General features: G+C 31.7%; 2 protein-coding genes across 2 annotated transcripts; one reads left to right on the top strand and one right to left on the bottom strand.

The window, feature by feature from the left end:
• Nucleotides 1-4,077: 4,077 nt before the first annotated feature.
• LOC145018476 (uncharacterized) lies at nucleotides 4,078-7,217 on the bottom strand. The gene is made up of 5 exons (XM_078976354.1): nucleotides 7,061-7,217; nucleotides 6,696-6,843; nucleotides 5,002-5,228; nucleotides 4,670-4,927; nucleotides 4,078-4,558 (listed from the first exon to the last, which is right to left on the bottom strand). Exons 1-5 carry the CDS (start codon nucleotides 7,100-7,102, stop codon nucleotides 4,247-4,249), a joined length of 987 nt encoding a protein of 328 aa, XP_078832480.1. The 5' UTR covers nucleotides 7,103-7,217; the 3' UTR covers nucleotides 4,078-4,246.
• A 1,297-nt stretch (nucleotides 7,218-8,514) lies between these two features.
• LOC145018678 (regulator of nonsense transcripts 1 homolog) lies at nucleotides 8,515-9,850 on the top strand. The gene is made up of 3 exons (XM_078976543.1): nucleotides 8,515-8,863; nucleotides 8,940-9,002; nucleotides 9,090-9,850. Exons 1-3 carry the CDS (start codon nucleotides 8,753-8,755, stop codon nucleotides 9,174-9,176), a joined length of 261 nt encoding a protein of 86 aa, XP_078832669.1. The 5' UTR covers nucleotides 8,515-8,752; the 3' UTR covers nucleotides 9,177-9,850.
• The last annotated feature ends 6,742 nt before the right edge of the window (nucleotides 9,851-16,592 follow it).

Below are 16,592 nucleotides of genomic sequence, written 5' to 3'. Positions count from 1 at the left end.
TCAATTTATATATGCTGGAGTAACATCGTATAGAAGTTTGAATATGATATATTGAAAAAGATTTATATTTGCAGTCATAATGGTTAGCTGGTGATTTGTTTCATGTTTTTGGGTTAAGAAGTTTTTTAGATCTAAGAAACAATGGCGCATATGTATAATTTGGAGATTGTAGCGCGATGGTTAATTTTATTGTAAAGTTGGGAACTTGATGCTTTTTAGAATGAAAACTAAGATTAAGTTAATTCCAGCTTGGTAGTTGTTGACGAATAAATTATCTAATTAAGGCTGGTTAAGCTACAAAAGCATCGATTGTTACTCTTCTATTTTATCCCATGATACCATCACTACTCACTTAATTGTTCTATATTCTTTTAGTTAGGAGTAGATTGATTTTGACCTATTAACATACTATAGTGGAAAAATCCATAAGTTATTATTAGTTGTAGGCACTCAAACTTGAAATTATTTTATGCTGGAGATTAGCTTTTTAATACATAATGTTGATTAGCATACTATATAGGGGAAGATGAACTGCTGGCATTAGCCTGTAACAAAAACAGTATATGTTTGTAGAAACCTATTTTTGTATTAAGTTGTTATATGATAGTAACGTGGTTAATAGAACAACTATAATTTTTTTTGGGTCTCACGCAATCATATTTCTTATTACTCAACCTGATGTCTAACTCTCTATCTAAATATTTGTTCACTACTAACCATTTATTTTCTGTCAAGCAGGATATTGAAATTGGGTTGTAGGGTGATGGAAAATCTGTTATTATGAGTTTCTTGGATTTTGGTCTTTTGGTAGATTCTAATATAATATATATGAAATTTTCCATTACTATATAATATCCTTCCATATTATTTTTATTTGATATAGATTAATGGGAACTCCAACAGAAGGTACATGGCCTAGAGTAAGATCTCTACCTAATCATGTCTTGTAATTAGCAATGTTTATTTGTTTCAACAATCTTTCAAGTCTGATATGAATTCGTATTTTTTCTTTGTTATAACATGCTTCATGGTTATAGTTAGCTAGATATTCCAAAATATAATGATTTAATAAGAAATTTATGTGGGTTGTAGTGATCTAATTACTTAATGTCGTTTTTGATTAATATGTAGGTTAATACCAAATTACTTTCTTTCATTTTGAATTTAGGAAGAGTATAAATGGTAAATTGACGGGACTATTCGTTAATACTGTAACTTTGTATTTTTCATTTTCAATATTATTTTTGTATTTTCTTAATTGTTTTTAAATTTACCGTTAATCATAACGATTTTTTTTATCTCTTATTTTACTTTGTTACCCGTGTATTACACGGGTTATAAATAAACTTAAACTATTCTTAATAAAAGATTTTTTTTTTGTCCACATGTCATCTTTTTACAACTATGGTTTGCCACGTGGCACAATATCCTGTATTTTTCTACAAAATTTCCCGCTCATATCTCTTTAATGAAATCTGTAATATCCCTTGACATAAGGTATTTAAATTAGAATGTATTCCATTATCCCAACAAATCAGCAAAAAAATCATCTACTTATTTGAAATGGAATAACAATAGGCAATAAAGCAACTAATCTAATTTTATCAAAAAGTTAAAGCCATTCTGTTAGGTAGCAGAGTGCAATCGCCTTCTGCATCGGTGATGTAATAGTCTGCTTCGCTTTCTTCATAGGTTTGAAGATTCATTCTCTACCAGGTAATCATTTTTTTTTCTGCAGTATGTGTGTGGTTCATTTGTTTCTATCATCTATGTTTATTATTCGGTTTCATCCATATTCTTCAACAAATTCTATCAAAATTTGAAATTTCTTAACTAAATAAATCCCAATTTACACAATAAATAAATGATATGAAACCCAGATCTTCAATATCTTCAACGAAGACTCCAAGAATCAACAGATAAACGCCATGCAACGGTGTGTAATCATCCACTATATTGTCTTCATAACGTTCTTATATCATCGGTATTTTATGTTGGTGATTTTGATCATCAATGTTATTTAAGTGTAATGAGATTACTTTGTGTTGACCAAAAATGATCTTGATAAATATTAAACAAGTAAGGAAGGTGTGGAATACACACTTGTTTAAGTTTGATCAAGTTTCAAAGTACACTGTCATTTAGGGGCGAAGCCCCTGAACGAACGGGGGTTCGGGGGCAGCGCCCCTGGGAGCGGGGTCCAAGGGGCAGAGCCCCTGGCTGGGACCGATAATTGACCATTGGTTTGACTCTTATCTATATATTCATTTTTATGACAGTTTTTATGGTTTTATGACAGTTTAAAACTGTCATATGACAGTTTTCAGACAAAGATATTAAAGTTGGTTTTGGTCTCATTTTCTGGTACATACAAAAATATCATCAAACATTCTCGGTTTTTGTCTCTCTGAGTCTTATCCAATTGAATATTTGAGAGTACCACCAAATACTTCGATTTGAAAGTGATAATCACAATTCTCAGAATTTCCAAACCTTTCTACACCCAAATTTCTAACATTTTATTTCATCAGTTTCAAGTTTATTGAGTAAAGGTGGCACATGGTGTTGTATAATTCTATCGTTGTGAAGGTATCAATTTTCCTGCTATGCTCTACTATTTTTGGTGCCCTTCTCTATCATTTTTACTGCTATGGTGTTTTAATATTTTTCGACCAAAATAAATGGTAGCTTTCAAAGTGTATAAACTCGCACCAATTAATTTAGCATTTTGTGTATGTATATACAATTCTTTGGCTATTTACTAAAATTGATTGAAATCCAGATTTAGTCTCTAGAGTTGTTTATGTTTTTTTTTTCTCTTTATATATACTTAACCTGTTTATTAAAAGTCCTCATGGCACTTTACGACTTTGATGATATAGTGTTATTAGTTTATGGATTAATATGCAAATTACCATTCCACATTTTGATTTTCTTCAAGGGGTTTATCTTGATTGTTACATACACAACTTTGGCCTAAACAACACCAATCAAATAGAGGTACACATCTACGTTTTTTAATTTGTTCAAGAGGTTTAAAAATAAGAATCTTACTTTATGTAATTTACGATTTTACACTTTCTTGTCTATAAATTTATTTATAATTAAGGAAAAAAAGAAGCTCACAATACAAAAAATGACTCAATCTTATCAGGGAAACAAACATAGGTCGCACACCGTCAAATAAGGAAATAATATGAAATTTGATTTTCCATATTATTCTCATTTTTTTGAACTTTAAATTCCATACTATTCTCATTTTTTGAATTTTAAATTCTCATTTTTTGAATTTTAAACAAAGGATCGGACACCGTCAAGTACCAATGTCTTAGTTTCACATTATTCTTATTTAAGCATTGTACATTTTAAGTGCAATTTTGTAATTGTAGTTTCAGTTTATAAATAACTTCTTAACCTTAGAAAGTACAATGTTATTTTCAGTTTGTCTATGAAACTACAAGGCTACTTTTTGTTTTGCTTATGAAAACACAATCCAATTTCTGTTTTGCCCATGATACTACTTTTTTTTTGTATACACATTGAACGTAAATGATCATTTTATCCTTTTTATTTTTTCAATAAAATTATACTAATTTTGGCTAATAACATCAATGTCAATTATATTGTTGTCTTTTTTTTAACTAAAACAAATTTACAACTAATAGCAATGTACTTTGAAAGTACATTGTTGTAATTTATGTAACTTCACATTATTTCATGTTTTCTTACAATCAAAGTTACACTATTTTTTTGTTGATATTTTATTTTATTTTATTGTCTAATGATGATTATAAAAATAACAACCGTGGTTTCTACGGGTTATAACCTAATATATATATATATATATATATATATATATATATATATATATATATATATATATATATATATATATATATATATATATATGAAAGTTTTAATATAAAATCATTATGTAAACTCTAATGATAACTTTTTCTTCCACAAAATTAGAACTTAGGTCAAAATTTCAGGATCCATTATTGACTGTTCGTAAAAAGACAGATCCATTATTGGTAGAGAGTAACGCTCTCCATTACATGGTACAAAAAGTCAACATACCACCACAGTCAACATGTATGAATTATTAAATTATGGGGCAAATCAGAATATTATAGTCTACAGATAAAAAAAAAAAAAAAAAAAAAAAAGATGATGAATAAGACCAACCAAATGAAAGTACACTCTTGGACGAACTATGTGGATTTGCTTAAACAACATATAAATATTAGTTATCGGGTATCAAAACAACGGACCCGGTTGTTTTCCGATCCTCAAGGTCCAAATGAGCTTGAGCCACTTGCGATAAAGGGTACTTGTGATTTGCTCGAACACGTAAAACTCCTTTTGCAACATTATCAAACAGCTCCTCCGAAGCTGCAAGGAGGTCTTCTCGTGCTTTTGTGTAAAGCATCATGGATGGAATTGTAAAGTGCAAACATTTATCCGAAAACACACTGAATTTTACAGGCTCGGGTGAGCCCGATGCAAACCCAAATGAAACCATGTATCCACGAAACCTTAAGCACGCCGCCGATTCCTTCAAAAACAAAGTATAAAAATTATAATAAATTAACAAACCAGTAGTTAAATTTAAAATATGTTGTTGTTTCTTGTATTTAACCCTTGGATTAAAATTATAAATTGTTACCTCAAATGTGTCTTTCCCAATAGAATCATAGGCAATATCAACTCCTTTTCCTGATGTGATCTCCATAACACGATCGACAATGTTTTCTTGTTTGTAGATAATGACATGGTGGCATCCATCTTCCTTAGCTTGCACCGCTTTCACTTCATTTGACACGGTTCCAATCACGGTTGCACCGAGTGCGTTTGCCCATTGACACACCAATGACCCGACTCCACCTGCGGCTGCATGGACGAGGATCGTATGCTCGGGTCCAATCTGTTTTCAAAATTATAACGATACTGATTGCCAATATCATTTTTGGCATCTAAAAGCAAAATTGAATTAATCACCTGAAAGCAACTGCGAACAAGAACGTGAGCAGTGAGTCCCTTAAAAAGCACAGCAGCGGCTATAATAGGATCAATTGAAGGAGGAACTGGTACGACTCTATCCGCAGGAAGTATCATTTCTTCGGTGTAAGAGCAGACAGGAAAGCCAGCGTAAGCCACGTAATCTCCAACTTTACAGGTGGTGACTTCTGGACCAATGGCTATTACAACTCCGGCTGCCTCCATACCTTCGTATTAATGGCAGATTCGCTTAATTTAATTTCAATTATTTTTGGATCATGATAGATGATTGAAAAAAAATGGTATTGTTGTAAACAAATACGCGCGACAATACTATGTAATCCTTGAAAATATATTAAGTTTTCTATTAATCAAACTACAAAACAAAAACTAACTGCTTTTTCATTATTTCAAAATAAAATAATTTTAAAGTAATACTTATTTATGGTTATCATTATATTTTGGAAATTTTTTTTTTTTAAATGTTTTAAAGTTGCAAAGTAAAAAATGCTTTAAAAAATAGCCAATTTATGTTTTTTACACGGTTCCTGCTATCTGTTGAAAGTGATCACAACTATTTCAAATTTTACTTTTTGGGCTCAGATTTTAAGATCTATTACAAATTTGATTAGAACTTTTAAGATTTATTACAAATTTGATTAGAACTTAAAATCTTGTTAAGAATTTACCCCCAAATTTAAAAAAAAAAATTATTTTTGTACAACCTTTTTAAGACTTTTATATAATGATTTATAAGATTTTTTTCTTAACTTTTTTTTCCAAATTTTTTATAAAAAATTCTTTTACAATACTATTTTTTTTTTCAACTTTTGCATTACGTGATCTACATTAGCAAACCATTTTTTCTCGATGATTGTGCTGACACATGGATTTAATGAAATAAAAAATATAATATATTATTTCTTCTATTTTAAGCTACTTCATCGTATCAAGTGTGGCACCATCATTATAAAATTCGCTTTGCTAATATGTATATGAGGCAATGAAAAGTGGGAAAAAAGTTTTAAAATTGTTGTAAAAGATTTTTTTTTAAAGTTAAGAAAAATATCTTAGAAACCATTTTAAAGTTCAATAAACGTTGTAGAAAAATAAATTTATAAAAATTAACTAAACTTGTTAAGAACTCGTAATAAGATTTTAAATTCAGATTAAATTTATAATAAAATTTAAAATCTGGGCTGCAAATAATAAAAATTAAAAAAGTTAGTTTTAAAACACAAAATCTTTGTTTCGACAACTTTTTGTCAATTTCTTCCGTCATTCTTGCGAGACATCCAAAATGTTCATGTTAGAGTTGATGTTTTTAATTATATAACTTTTAGATATAATGCATATGATAATTCCACTTTTTGTTTCACGCCTACTGAATTTCTTTGAATTTTCACATAAATACAAAAAGATACAAATTAAAATTCAAAAACAAATGATTAAAATAATACTAATAAAGTAAAGATACACACTTTCCCAATTACTGAGTTGCCATGAACACAAACCACCAACTCCATTCATTATCACCTTTGCTATTTTCACTTTATATATTTTAATACTTACACGATTTAATGTAGCTATTAGTAATGTAATCCATCAAACAAGAACGTAGAATTGATCAATCATCGCATAAGTTCGTAATAAGACACGAGAAAATTAGAGAAGGAATTAAAACAAATTTATACCTGGTGTGAATGTCAGTGGAGGACATAAACTCGGGATTAAACCTCTACGCATATAAACATCCAAATAGTTTACTCCAATCGCCTTGTTTTTCAGTTTGATTTCTCCACTTTTCGGTTCTCCTATATCCACATCCTCCCATTTCATAACCTGCAACAGTTTTTGCATTGTTAAACAAACAAAACTAATCTCATTGAATATTGAAAATCAATGGCAACCATGTTTTTCAATTTAGAGCAGAATATAAACAGATCTGACCATAGTGGAAAGTGGAAACCATTTGATTTGGAGATCAAACATACAAGATCTTAACAAAAGAATGTCTGAGTTTCTACTATTTTACAAATGGATTGATGAAGAAACTCACCTCAGGGCCACCGTGTTCATAAACCCTAATTCCTTTAACCATGGTGAGTGTTGCTTGAAGCCTTGAACTGAATCGATGAAGAACGTCTGAGTTTCTACTGTTTTAAATGCGATTTATATATATAGGAACGAAAAAGGTTGTAGTCGCTTTTGTTGTGTTAGTGTAACATTAAAAATAACATTACATTGCCTGGTTTTCTTACATATAGAGAGGTCAAAAAGTCAACATAGCACCACAATGCAATATTGCTATGAACATGTATGGACTGATTAGTGATTACAAATATTTTCCTTTCTCTGTTCTCATTGAACAACAATTAATATTAATATTAATATATAGGCTGATTTCAATGTGGGTTTACTCGGACCGAGACTACTTGATCTTTTTCTAATTTTTATTATAGTATACATACAATAAATTACAAAGATGCTTATCTAGAGTGTCTAGTTTGGAGCTTTAGGCTTGGTGGTTTGGAATGAAACTCCTATATCAACATGTGAAATCTTTGAATTCCAACCCAAATCAAATTTGGAATACCATGAAGTAAAAGATGCGATTGCAAACCGGCTTTTTCAGCGAGTCTACCCCTGAAATTTCCGTTCGATTCATGCAAACCCTCAAATCTTTGACATCACGTTTCCTATTACTTCGTTTGACATCATGCGGTTAGTTTTCATATCAGTTATCTTTGCTGTCTAAAAATATATAAGATTTTTTTGAGTATCCACAGAATTGTTTTTAATCCTTTTTGTATCATGTCATGTTTGTACATTGGAGAGAGTAGTAACTAGGTCTTTTTTTATGATGATATTGTAAAACAGGGTATAACTTATTGAATATTAATGGCAATTTTTTGTATGATTAAGGGGTTAAAGATCTGAAGGATATTTTCAAGATTCAATCATTTACTTAAGCCTTTGGACAAAAATGACCATGAACATGGGAATTAGGTATGATTATAATATTTTGATTTTCTCATTCTCATTTATAATACTTTTGATTGATTTATATATTACATGTTTTATATTTCGTTGGCATTGAAATCTTTGTATGTTATGATTTATTGTCATGTCTAGAAGGTAGTTGATGATATGTTTTTTTTTTTTTTTTTTTTTTTTTTTTTTTTTTTTTTTTGCTTTATGGTTCTTTTAGGTTTCTTTTTTCTTAATGTTCCAAATTGTATACATTTAGGACTCTTACACGCTTGATTTTTAATAGTTTGAATTCGATATGTTTTCATTTAAGGTTCGCCATCTTGATACATCTGAAAAGAGTGAACTTCACAAGCTTAAACAATTAAAAGATGAACAACGTTAGACTTGTGCTTCTTGGTGTAAAACTAATCAGATTATAGGTTTTTTAAAAAAAATAGTAATATGTGTGACAAGGGCAAATACATCTTTTTACAAAACAAAAAAAATGTTGACTTATTCCATCTGAAACTTTTCAGGTGCAATATCCTATGCATCCATGTCTTTCAGAATTCCCTTCGAATAATTTTTACAAAGGTACCCTCCAAAATGGAGTTACCATAAACGAAAGGCAGTCAACAGGCATTGATTTTCCATGGCATGTCCAAATCGCCACATGTTTTTATGTCCAGGTATATGTGACAAGGGAAAAATGGTCTTAAAAGTTAAATCTTAACATTCTTTTATGTATTGATTTCACTAATTTATTTTATATTGTAAGATGGGACAAGAAGAAATAAGTGCTATTGAGACATCCTATCTTAACAGAACAGTTGCTGCAAATGTTGAAAAAATAGAGACTACTTTTTTAAAAAGTGTAGTTCCAAGTCAGGTATATATATTTTTATAAAAATAACTAGCACTGATAGGATATAATTAATTTATTATTATACTTAAATATTATGCAGATAGGGGTTATGACATCATACGAAGGCCAGCGTGCATATATTGTTAATTATATGCAAGAAATGGTGCACTTACTTTACAAGGACATTGAACTAATTTCACATTTTTTTCATAAATTCATATAATTTATGAGCTACATCATGTATACCTAGGTTGCAAGTGTTGATTCATTCCAAGGGAGGGAAAAAGATTACATTATTTTGTCATGCGTCAGAAGTAACGAACATCAAGTTGGTTAATATTTTTTCCCAATAATTACAAATATTTAACTCTCAATAGAAACATACTTATATTTTCTTTATACAACATGACAACACATACAATTTTTACCCATTGCTATGATCTGTATTTAGTTTAGGGTTTATAATGGGGTGATGAGATTTTAATTATGGTTTGCTTGTGTGTTTTAGGGTATTGGGTTTCTGAATGATCCACATAGGCTTAATGTTGCACTTACTCGTGCTCGATATGGTATTGTGATTCTTGGAAATCCAAAAGTTCTTAATAAACAACCATTATGGAATGGCTTACTCACACACTATAAGGTCATACCCTATAACATCTATGAAAAGACAATAATACCATTCCCCTAATAAATATCATTTTGTTTAAGTTGAGACCAAGAGCATGAGTGCTTGGTGGAAGGACCTCTCAACAACTTGAAGCAAAGTATGGTTATATTTCAAAAGCTAAAAAAAAGTAATGATAGTTTATCAATAATAAATTCATAATTCATCGTCCTTTTTAATCTTTCAAGTTCATTATTTATTACCTTTGTGAAATATATCATCTTACAATTACTTTTATTCAAAATTCAATGATGCTATATTAGACAATTAGACATGCACTACAAAGTACATTGTTATTTACTTTAAAATTATGAATATGGACACTTTCGGTTAATTCTTACAAAACAGACACCATTTCAATAAAACTTTAAAAACATGGGTTTTTTTGGAAAGTTAGTATCACAAGGACCATTCATGTATTTACAATTATTTCATATTAAAACAGGGACCATTTATGTTGTTGTTGTTGTTGTTTTTTTTTTTTTTTCCAGTCTATTACCTTTGTCAAATATAGCATCTTACAGTTATTTTTATTCTCAATGAATAAAAATAATGATAATTTCTATTAACTTTGAAAAAATAGGGACCTTTTATGTAAATTTTTAAAAATATGGAGATTTTTTGTAAAGTTACTAACAGAGAGACCTTTATGTAAAGTTAGTAACACATGGACCTTTCAAACAAGAACTATTCTTGCAAATTACTAATTTTTTTGAAAACTTCCCATAATACCATTTTTTATAACTAACAATGACTTAATATCGCAATATAACCATAATATTGCAATACACTTTTCTTTTACCAGTTTATACAATATATTTATTATGACTTTCTATCCTAAAATAGGAATGTACTTTCTAAGTATATTGCTATAAATGTCAATAATGTAAACCGATTTGTGCAGAATGTTATATTTTCATTGATTTGTGCATTGTAGCTTTTTTAAACTGTATTTTACCTTTTAGAAACTTATTTATTTGATATTAACTTGCTTTGTATGTTTCCAGTAAACAACCGTTTCATAACAAGCAACAAATACCATTATATCTTCAATTATTTTTCTATTACAACAACCTACTTTCCATTTTTTTAAAAGCTAAAAAAGAAATACAACACAAATGTAATCATTTTGTGTATATGTGTTGTAGTATGTGTGTGGTTTGTATATATTTTTTTATGTATGTATGTGTTGTTTATTTACTTTTTTATTGATATTTTTTCAATTAAATTGTGTTTTTGTCAATACATATGGTATAAGGCTTATTTAATTTTTACAGTGTATATCTTTTAAGTTTAATTTAAAATATAACATTAGTAATTCCATTATGTTTATTAACCATTCATTATGTATTAGTTTTGCTATATTAATTTGTTAATCCGTGCTAGTTAATATTAATATATAGGCTGATTTCAATGTGGGTTTACTCGGACCGAGGCTACTTGATATTTTTCTATTTTTTATTATATTATACATACAATAAATTACAAAGATGCTTATCTACAGTGTCTAGTTTGGAGCTTTAGGCTTGGTGGTTTGGTTTGGCATCAATACCACATGTGGTTTGGAGCCGATCACCGTTCCCATCTTCCAATGTAATCCACCGCTTATTTCGATCTCTACCTAACCCTATGTGTACAATCTTCCCCTTCTCCAGTTTGGTCGTCCTCTTCATCTGCTCCCATTTTCGAGTGAAGTTTCCATCACCGTTCACCCGCTTTTCTGGTAAATGGAATCGATCCCCAAAATACGTAGCCGCTTCTCCTCTTCTCGCCTGAACATCTTCCTCCATGATTTCAGAGGTTTTTCTTGACCGATATCATCATCATTTCGGAACCCTCAATCTCCCATAAACACGTTGAGTTGTTGAAATCGGACGAGCATAGCTGAAACAATTAGGTTATTACTCCCAATTTTAGAGGATTCTGTTGAAGACATTCTCACTTATTCTTGGAGATCATTGGTGAAGTTGTTTAATTCGTAGGCGGAGTTTAACTATTATCAGTGTCGTTGCTTTGGTGTATATGGTATGAGTGATTTGGGTTTTTTTTTGAATTTTACTGTTTTTCAACTAAAAATCATAATTTGAATTCAGTGATTAGTTTGTGTTTATTTCAGGGCGATGACAAAAAATGGGCTCTTAAAGTAAACAAATTTCATCAAGTTTTTTTTTATAATAACTTAATAATTGTAAGAAAATTATTTGTATTATCTTCTAAATATAAAAATTTCCATAAAAAATTTGTCCCGTGGACCTGTACGGTTCTATTTCGGACCTGAACTAAAATCGAACTTGAATCGACCCTAGATATGGTTTCTTCTTCATCTTCACTGTGATCCGCAAATGCCAGTCTTCTACTCCAACTATCGACACTCTGCAACACCAACTAGGTAAATTCAACTATTTCCAGTCTCTAGTTTCGTCGAATTTTGTTGCTTTAATACTCGTTTAAGTTTTCTTGACTTTGTATGGTTAATTTCAAGAAAAGAGTTCAGATTGGGTGTTCTTGAAATGTGTTACTTTTCTTAGCCCATGAAAAATTTATACCTAATTGATTAGTTTCCAGTTCAAAATTTTATATCACATTTCAAAAATTATGCTCAATTGATTAGTTTCCAGTTTAGAAATCATATATGTAAGCTTCTCATTAAGTTTCATCTTATAAGACAAGTTTACCAATTCGTGATTTTGAAAGAAAATTGACCTAAAACATCATATATTTTAAGAACTCATATTTTATTAATTCAATCTTTTTTTATTTTTTATTTTTTCCAGATGGTGTTTCAGAAAAGAGATTGATTTGGGACGTGGCTAATCCTAATGTGTGTGATTAAAAACTGTTAACCATCATAAAAAGGTACACGATAATTAGATTCATGTTATTTGTGGTCTATGTTAGTTTTAATCAACTAATATATAATGCATAATTGAACATAACTTAGTGATCATTGATCTTGAACACGTTATAGGTAAGATAATTTTTATTCTATGTTTTACTTTTTCTGTACTACATTGGAGCAGACTTGATTGATGCATAGAAGCTATTTGATGAAATGCCAAAAGAGATGTGATCTCATGGACTACTATGATCACATATTAGTGTCAAGGTTCTACACTCTATGATGCATTAACTCTCTTTATTGACATGATGTACACAAACACTAACCTTGATGAAATCACATTTACTAGCATGCTATCTGCTTCTAGTCATCTACTAATAAATTACCATATTTGGTGAATGGGTTATTCATGGATTTATTATGTTGGATTGGTTTTGATTTCCAAGGAATTATGTAATTTGAATTTTGGACTTGAGCCTAATTGATCTATCTATCCTTTGCCATATTTTGATTGATATTTTTTGTTAAAAACATTGATCCCTGTTTTGTTCTTTGTTTTGCTTACTTATTTGTTTAATTTCATTCCATTCCATTCCCTACGTACCTTCACAGGAAGAATGATTCCACCAGAGCTTGGCAACATTTCAACTGCCAAACTTTTTGAGCTTACTCCTTTTCTAATGTTGAAGTTGAATTGGTATGTCTCTTTTACCCTTTATGGCTTTGATCCATAAATATTTCTAATGTTGAAGTTGAATTGGTATCCTTTTCTAATGTTGAAGATGAAATGCCAAAGCCATAAATATTTATGCCAAAGCCATAAATATTATGGATCTTATGCATTCTACACTCTATCTGATTGTTCTTAAGGGTTTAAATCTCTAGTTGTTCTTGATTTTGAGGTTGTAGATTAAAAATGTAATGTTTTATTTTCCAGATCAGGAAAAATATGTTTGTATTGATCAGATAATGATAGTTTTCTTGAGTTTCAATTTATGTTGTTGTGGTGTTGGTGGTGATCGATGGCAGTAGCGGTTATCAGTGACTAACAGCGGTGGTAGCAGTGGTTTTGATGGCGGACGGTGGTGGTGATAGCATAACCGGCAGTGGTATGAGAGAGAGGAGGAGGGGTGGGGTAGGGATTGGAGTAGTAGTTTCTTTTTTGTTTTATTTTTAATTATGAAAATTGTAAAATATATTTAAATAAATAAATAAAAACTGAAAAAGCAAAAAGCAAGGGCAAAATCGTCATTATAAAAAAATCCAAAGCAAATTGGACCAAACTTGCAACAAAATGAAAAGTTTGGACCTCTGGTGCTAGTCCAAACATTTTTGGACCAAAGTGGCAATTGTATCGTGTTCATGTTGTATTGTTCAACCCTGACCTCAATATGTCAAACTCGAACAACATTGGTGGTTGAGAAGTTGGATTTATGATTTCAAAAGTCATTCCAAATGATAATTATAGATTACACATACAAACTTCAAAATCAATAATATAAATCAAAATATATCCACGCGTAGGCGGGAACATATTCAATAATTTTCGTATAGACTCCGTCTGCTAATTTTGAATTTATTTAATATTTTATATTTTTAAAAAGCCGATACAGGATTGGTCTGTAAAAATCGATAACTTCTTCATCTGACGTTCTTTTTCGTCTATCTTTTTACCGTTATGCTACTACTAACGAGATCTTCGATTCTCGTTTAGGTTGTGTTGGCTAAATACCGCTTGTTCCAATATTCGAATTCCAGGCTGTGTACTACCGATTTGAAACTTAGAAAAATCATAATTTCCTCATACGATGTCAGATTTTGGCGTTCTTTTTATGGACGCTCTTGGTTTAACGTATTCTACGACTTTCATTTAGATCACTAAGTCTAAAAATCGCTCTATTGTAAATTAACTATTTACGTTTCCTGGTGTCGTGCCGGTTCCGTCGCGAAACTTTGACGGGTCATACCTTCTTCGTTATAACTCAGATTTCGGCGTTGTTTATATCCCCGAAATCCTTGTTTCGACCACTACAACTTTATGTAAAGATATCAGGCTTATCTCACACTTTAATTTTGTTGCTTATTTTTATCCTTATTTATTATACATTTATAAAGAAGTAATAAGCATATAAATGCACATACTCCACATAAGATTCAAATAATTCATCTTTATTACTTCAAAAAGAGTTACAATAGTTGACCTAGACTATTACATCATCTACTAATGCTTATCCCTGAAACACGGGTGTTACAATTCTCTCCCCTTAGGATGATTTCGTCACGAAATCATGTATCAACAAACATATGCGAGTAGCGACTCATTATGTCACTCTATGTTTCTCAAGTGAGATACGGTCCATTCGTATGTTTCCAACAGCTAGCACTAAGTTGACCATCTTGCGTCGTAACTTCTTAGTCTTACGGTCAACAATTGCCTCAGGCTCTTCAATCAGCCTCTTATTCTCATCCATTCTTAACTCTGAGATTGGAATTATATCGGGAACTTCTCCCGTGAACTTCCTCAAATAACACACATGGAAAGTGTTATGAATACCATCTAGTTCTTTGGGAGATTCGAGCTTGTAAGCTTGGTTCCCAATCTTCTGAAGAACTTTGAACGATCCAATAAACCTTGGACTCGAATTCCCTCGCCTAAATCTTATAAGTCCCTTCTACGGTGAGACTTTAAGCAAAACTGAATTCCCAACTTCAAAGGTCATCGGTCGTCTTTTCTTATCAGCATATCTCTTCCGACGATCCTAAACTGCTAACATCCTTTCCCTGACCACCTTCAATTTTTCAACAGTCTCATGGAATATCTCGGGGCCCGTAAACTGTTTTTCTCTAGCCTCAAACCAACAAGTCGGCGTACGACACTTCTGTCCATACAAAGCTTGATAGAGTGCCATCTTGATATTTGAGCGGAAACTATTGTCATAGGAAAATTCTACCAAAGATAAGTGCTCATCCCAATTACCTTGGAACTCTAGGGTACATGCTCTCATCATATCTTCCTGTGTTTGAATCGTCCTTTCGCTTTGGCCATCAGTCTGCGGATGGTAAGTTGTACTTAAACACAACTTCGTACCATGTTCCTCTTGTAGACTTCTCCAGAACCTTGACGTGAAATGACTATCACGATCCGATACAATTGTAAGAGGAACACCGTGAAGTCTTACTATCTCCTTCATGTAAGCATTTGCGATCTTATCCATATACCACCTTTCGTTGGCTGCTATGAAGTGTGCACTCTTAGTGAAACGATCCACGACCACCTAGATCATGTCGTGACCGTTCTTCGTTCTGGCAGTTTAGTCACAAAATCCATGGTGATGTCTTCCCATTTATCCATGGGTACAGGTAAAGGTTCTAAACTCCCATACAGTTTTTGATGTTGTGCTTTAACTCTCGCACATGTCACACACTCGGCTACATACTTCGCAACATCGAGCTTCATCGTCGGCCACCCGTAGTATGGTTTTAGGTCCCTATACATTTTAGTGCTACCGGGATGAATTGAGTACATGGTCTTGTGCGCTTCTTCCATCAGAAGTTATCTTATTCCTCTTGTCTTAGGTACCCAAATTCGATCTTGGAATACCTTCATTCCCTGAGTGTTTGTACCGAAAACTAACATTTTGCCTAAACATTCTTCCTTTCGGTTATTCTTCTCTAAAGCTTCTTCTTGAACTTTCCTGATACTTTCCACAATCGTCGAGACAACTTCTATTCTCAATGCACTTAGCCTTTTTCTCTCAAGGTTGACTTTCCGACTGAGAGCATCAGCGACAACATTTGCTTTACCAGGGTGGTAAAGTATCTCACAATCGTAGTCCTTGAGTAATTCCAGCCAGTGTCGTTGCCTCATATTCAATTTTTTCTGATTAAAGAGATACTAGAGTAAATGGTGGATCCAAGCTAGTTCCTTGCTCATTTACACCAAGATGATCTTCCTTTTTCTTCAAGTTCCACCAAAGACTAAGAACGAAGCTTCAAATCAAAGGAACAAGCTCTCAAAGCTTCAAGGAGGCTAGGGTTTTATTTGGAAGGGATAGAGGCTGAAGAGGATGCCCTAAACCTTGAGTTTATAGGTTTAAATATGGGGGAAATCCCAAAAGATCATGGGCTTGGGCTGCAACTGATGTCATGTCGTTGCCTTCCCCTTGCCACGTGTGGTAGACACCTGAATGTGCGTTTATGTATTTGACATGCCACCACGTGGTGCTCTATTCGCCATGTCGTGGCAC

This window comes from Lactuca saligna, chromosome 9 (assembly GCF_052625555.1).
Source record: "Lactuca saligna cultivar CGN05327 chromosome 9, ASM5262555v1, whole genome shotgun sequence".
NCBI classification, from domain to species: Eukaryota; Viridiplantae; Streptophyta; class Magnoliopsida; order Asterales; family Asteraceae; genus Lactuca; species Lactuca saligna.
Note: the sequence above shows the minus strand (reverse complement) of the source record. Positions and strands in the feature narration are given on the sequence as shown.

Bases quoted from the DNA above. Each gene is read 5' to 3' on its own strand.
- LOC145018678 (XM_078976543.1), top strand. From the start codon at position 8,753: ATGGGACAAGAAGAAATAAGTGCTATTGAGACATCCTATCTTAACAGA. The intron at 8,864-8,939 runs GTATATATATTT...AATATTATGCAG, and splicing joins AAAGTGTAGTTCCAAGTCAG to ATAGGGGTTATGACATCATA. The intron at 9,003-9,089 runs GTGCACTTACTT...ATGTATACCTAG, and splicing joins TTAATTATATGCAAGAAATG to GTTGCAAGTGTTGATTCATT.
- LOC145018476 (XM_078976354.1), bottom strand. From the start codon at position 7,102: ATGGTTAAAGGAATTAGGGTTTATGAACACGGTGGCCCTGAG. The intron at 4,928-5,001 runs GTGATTAATTCA...TTTTGAAAACAG, and splicing joins TTGTTCGCAGTTGCTTTCAG to ATTGGACCCGAGCATACGAT. The intron at 4,559-4,669 runs GTAACAATTTAT...TTGTTTTTGAAG, and splicing joins TTGGGAAAGACACATTTGAG to GAATCGGCGGCGTGCTTAAG.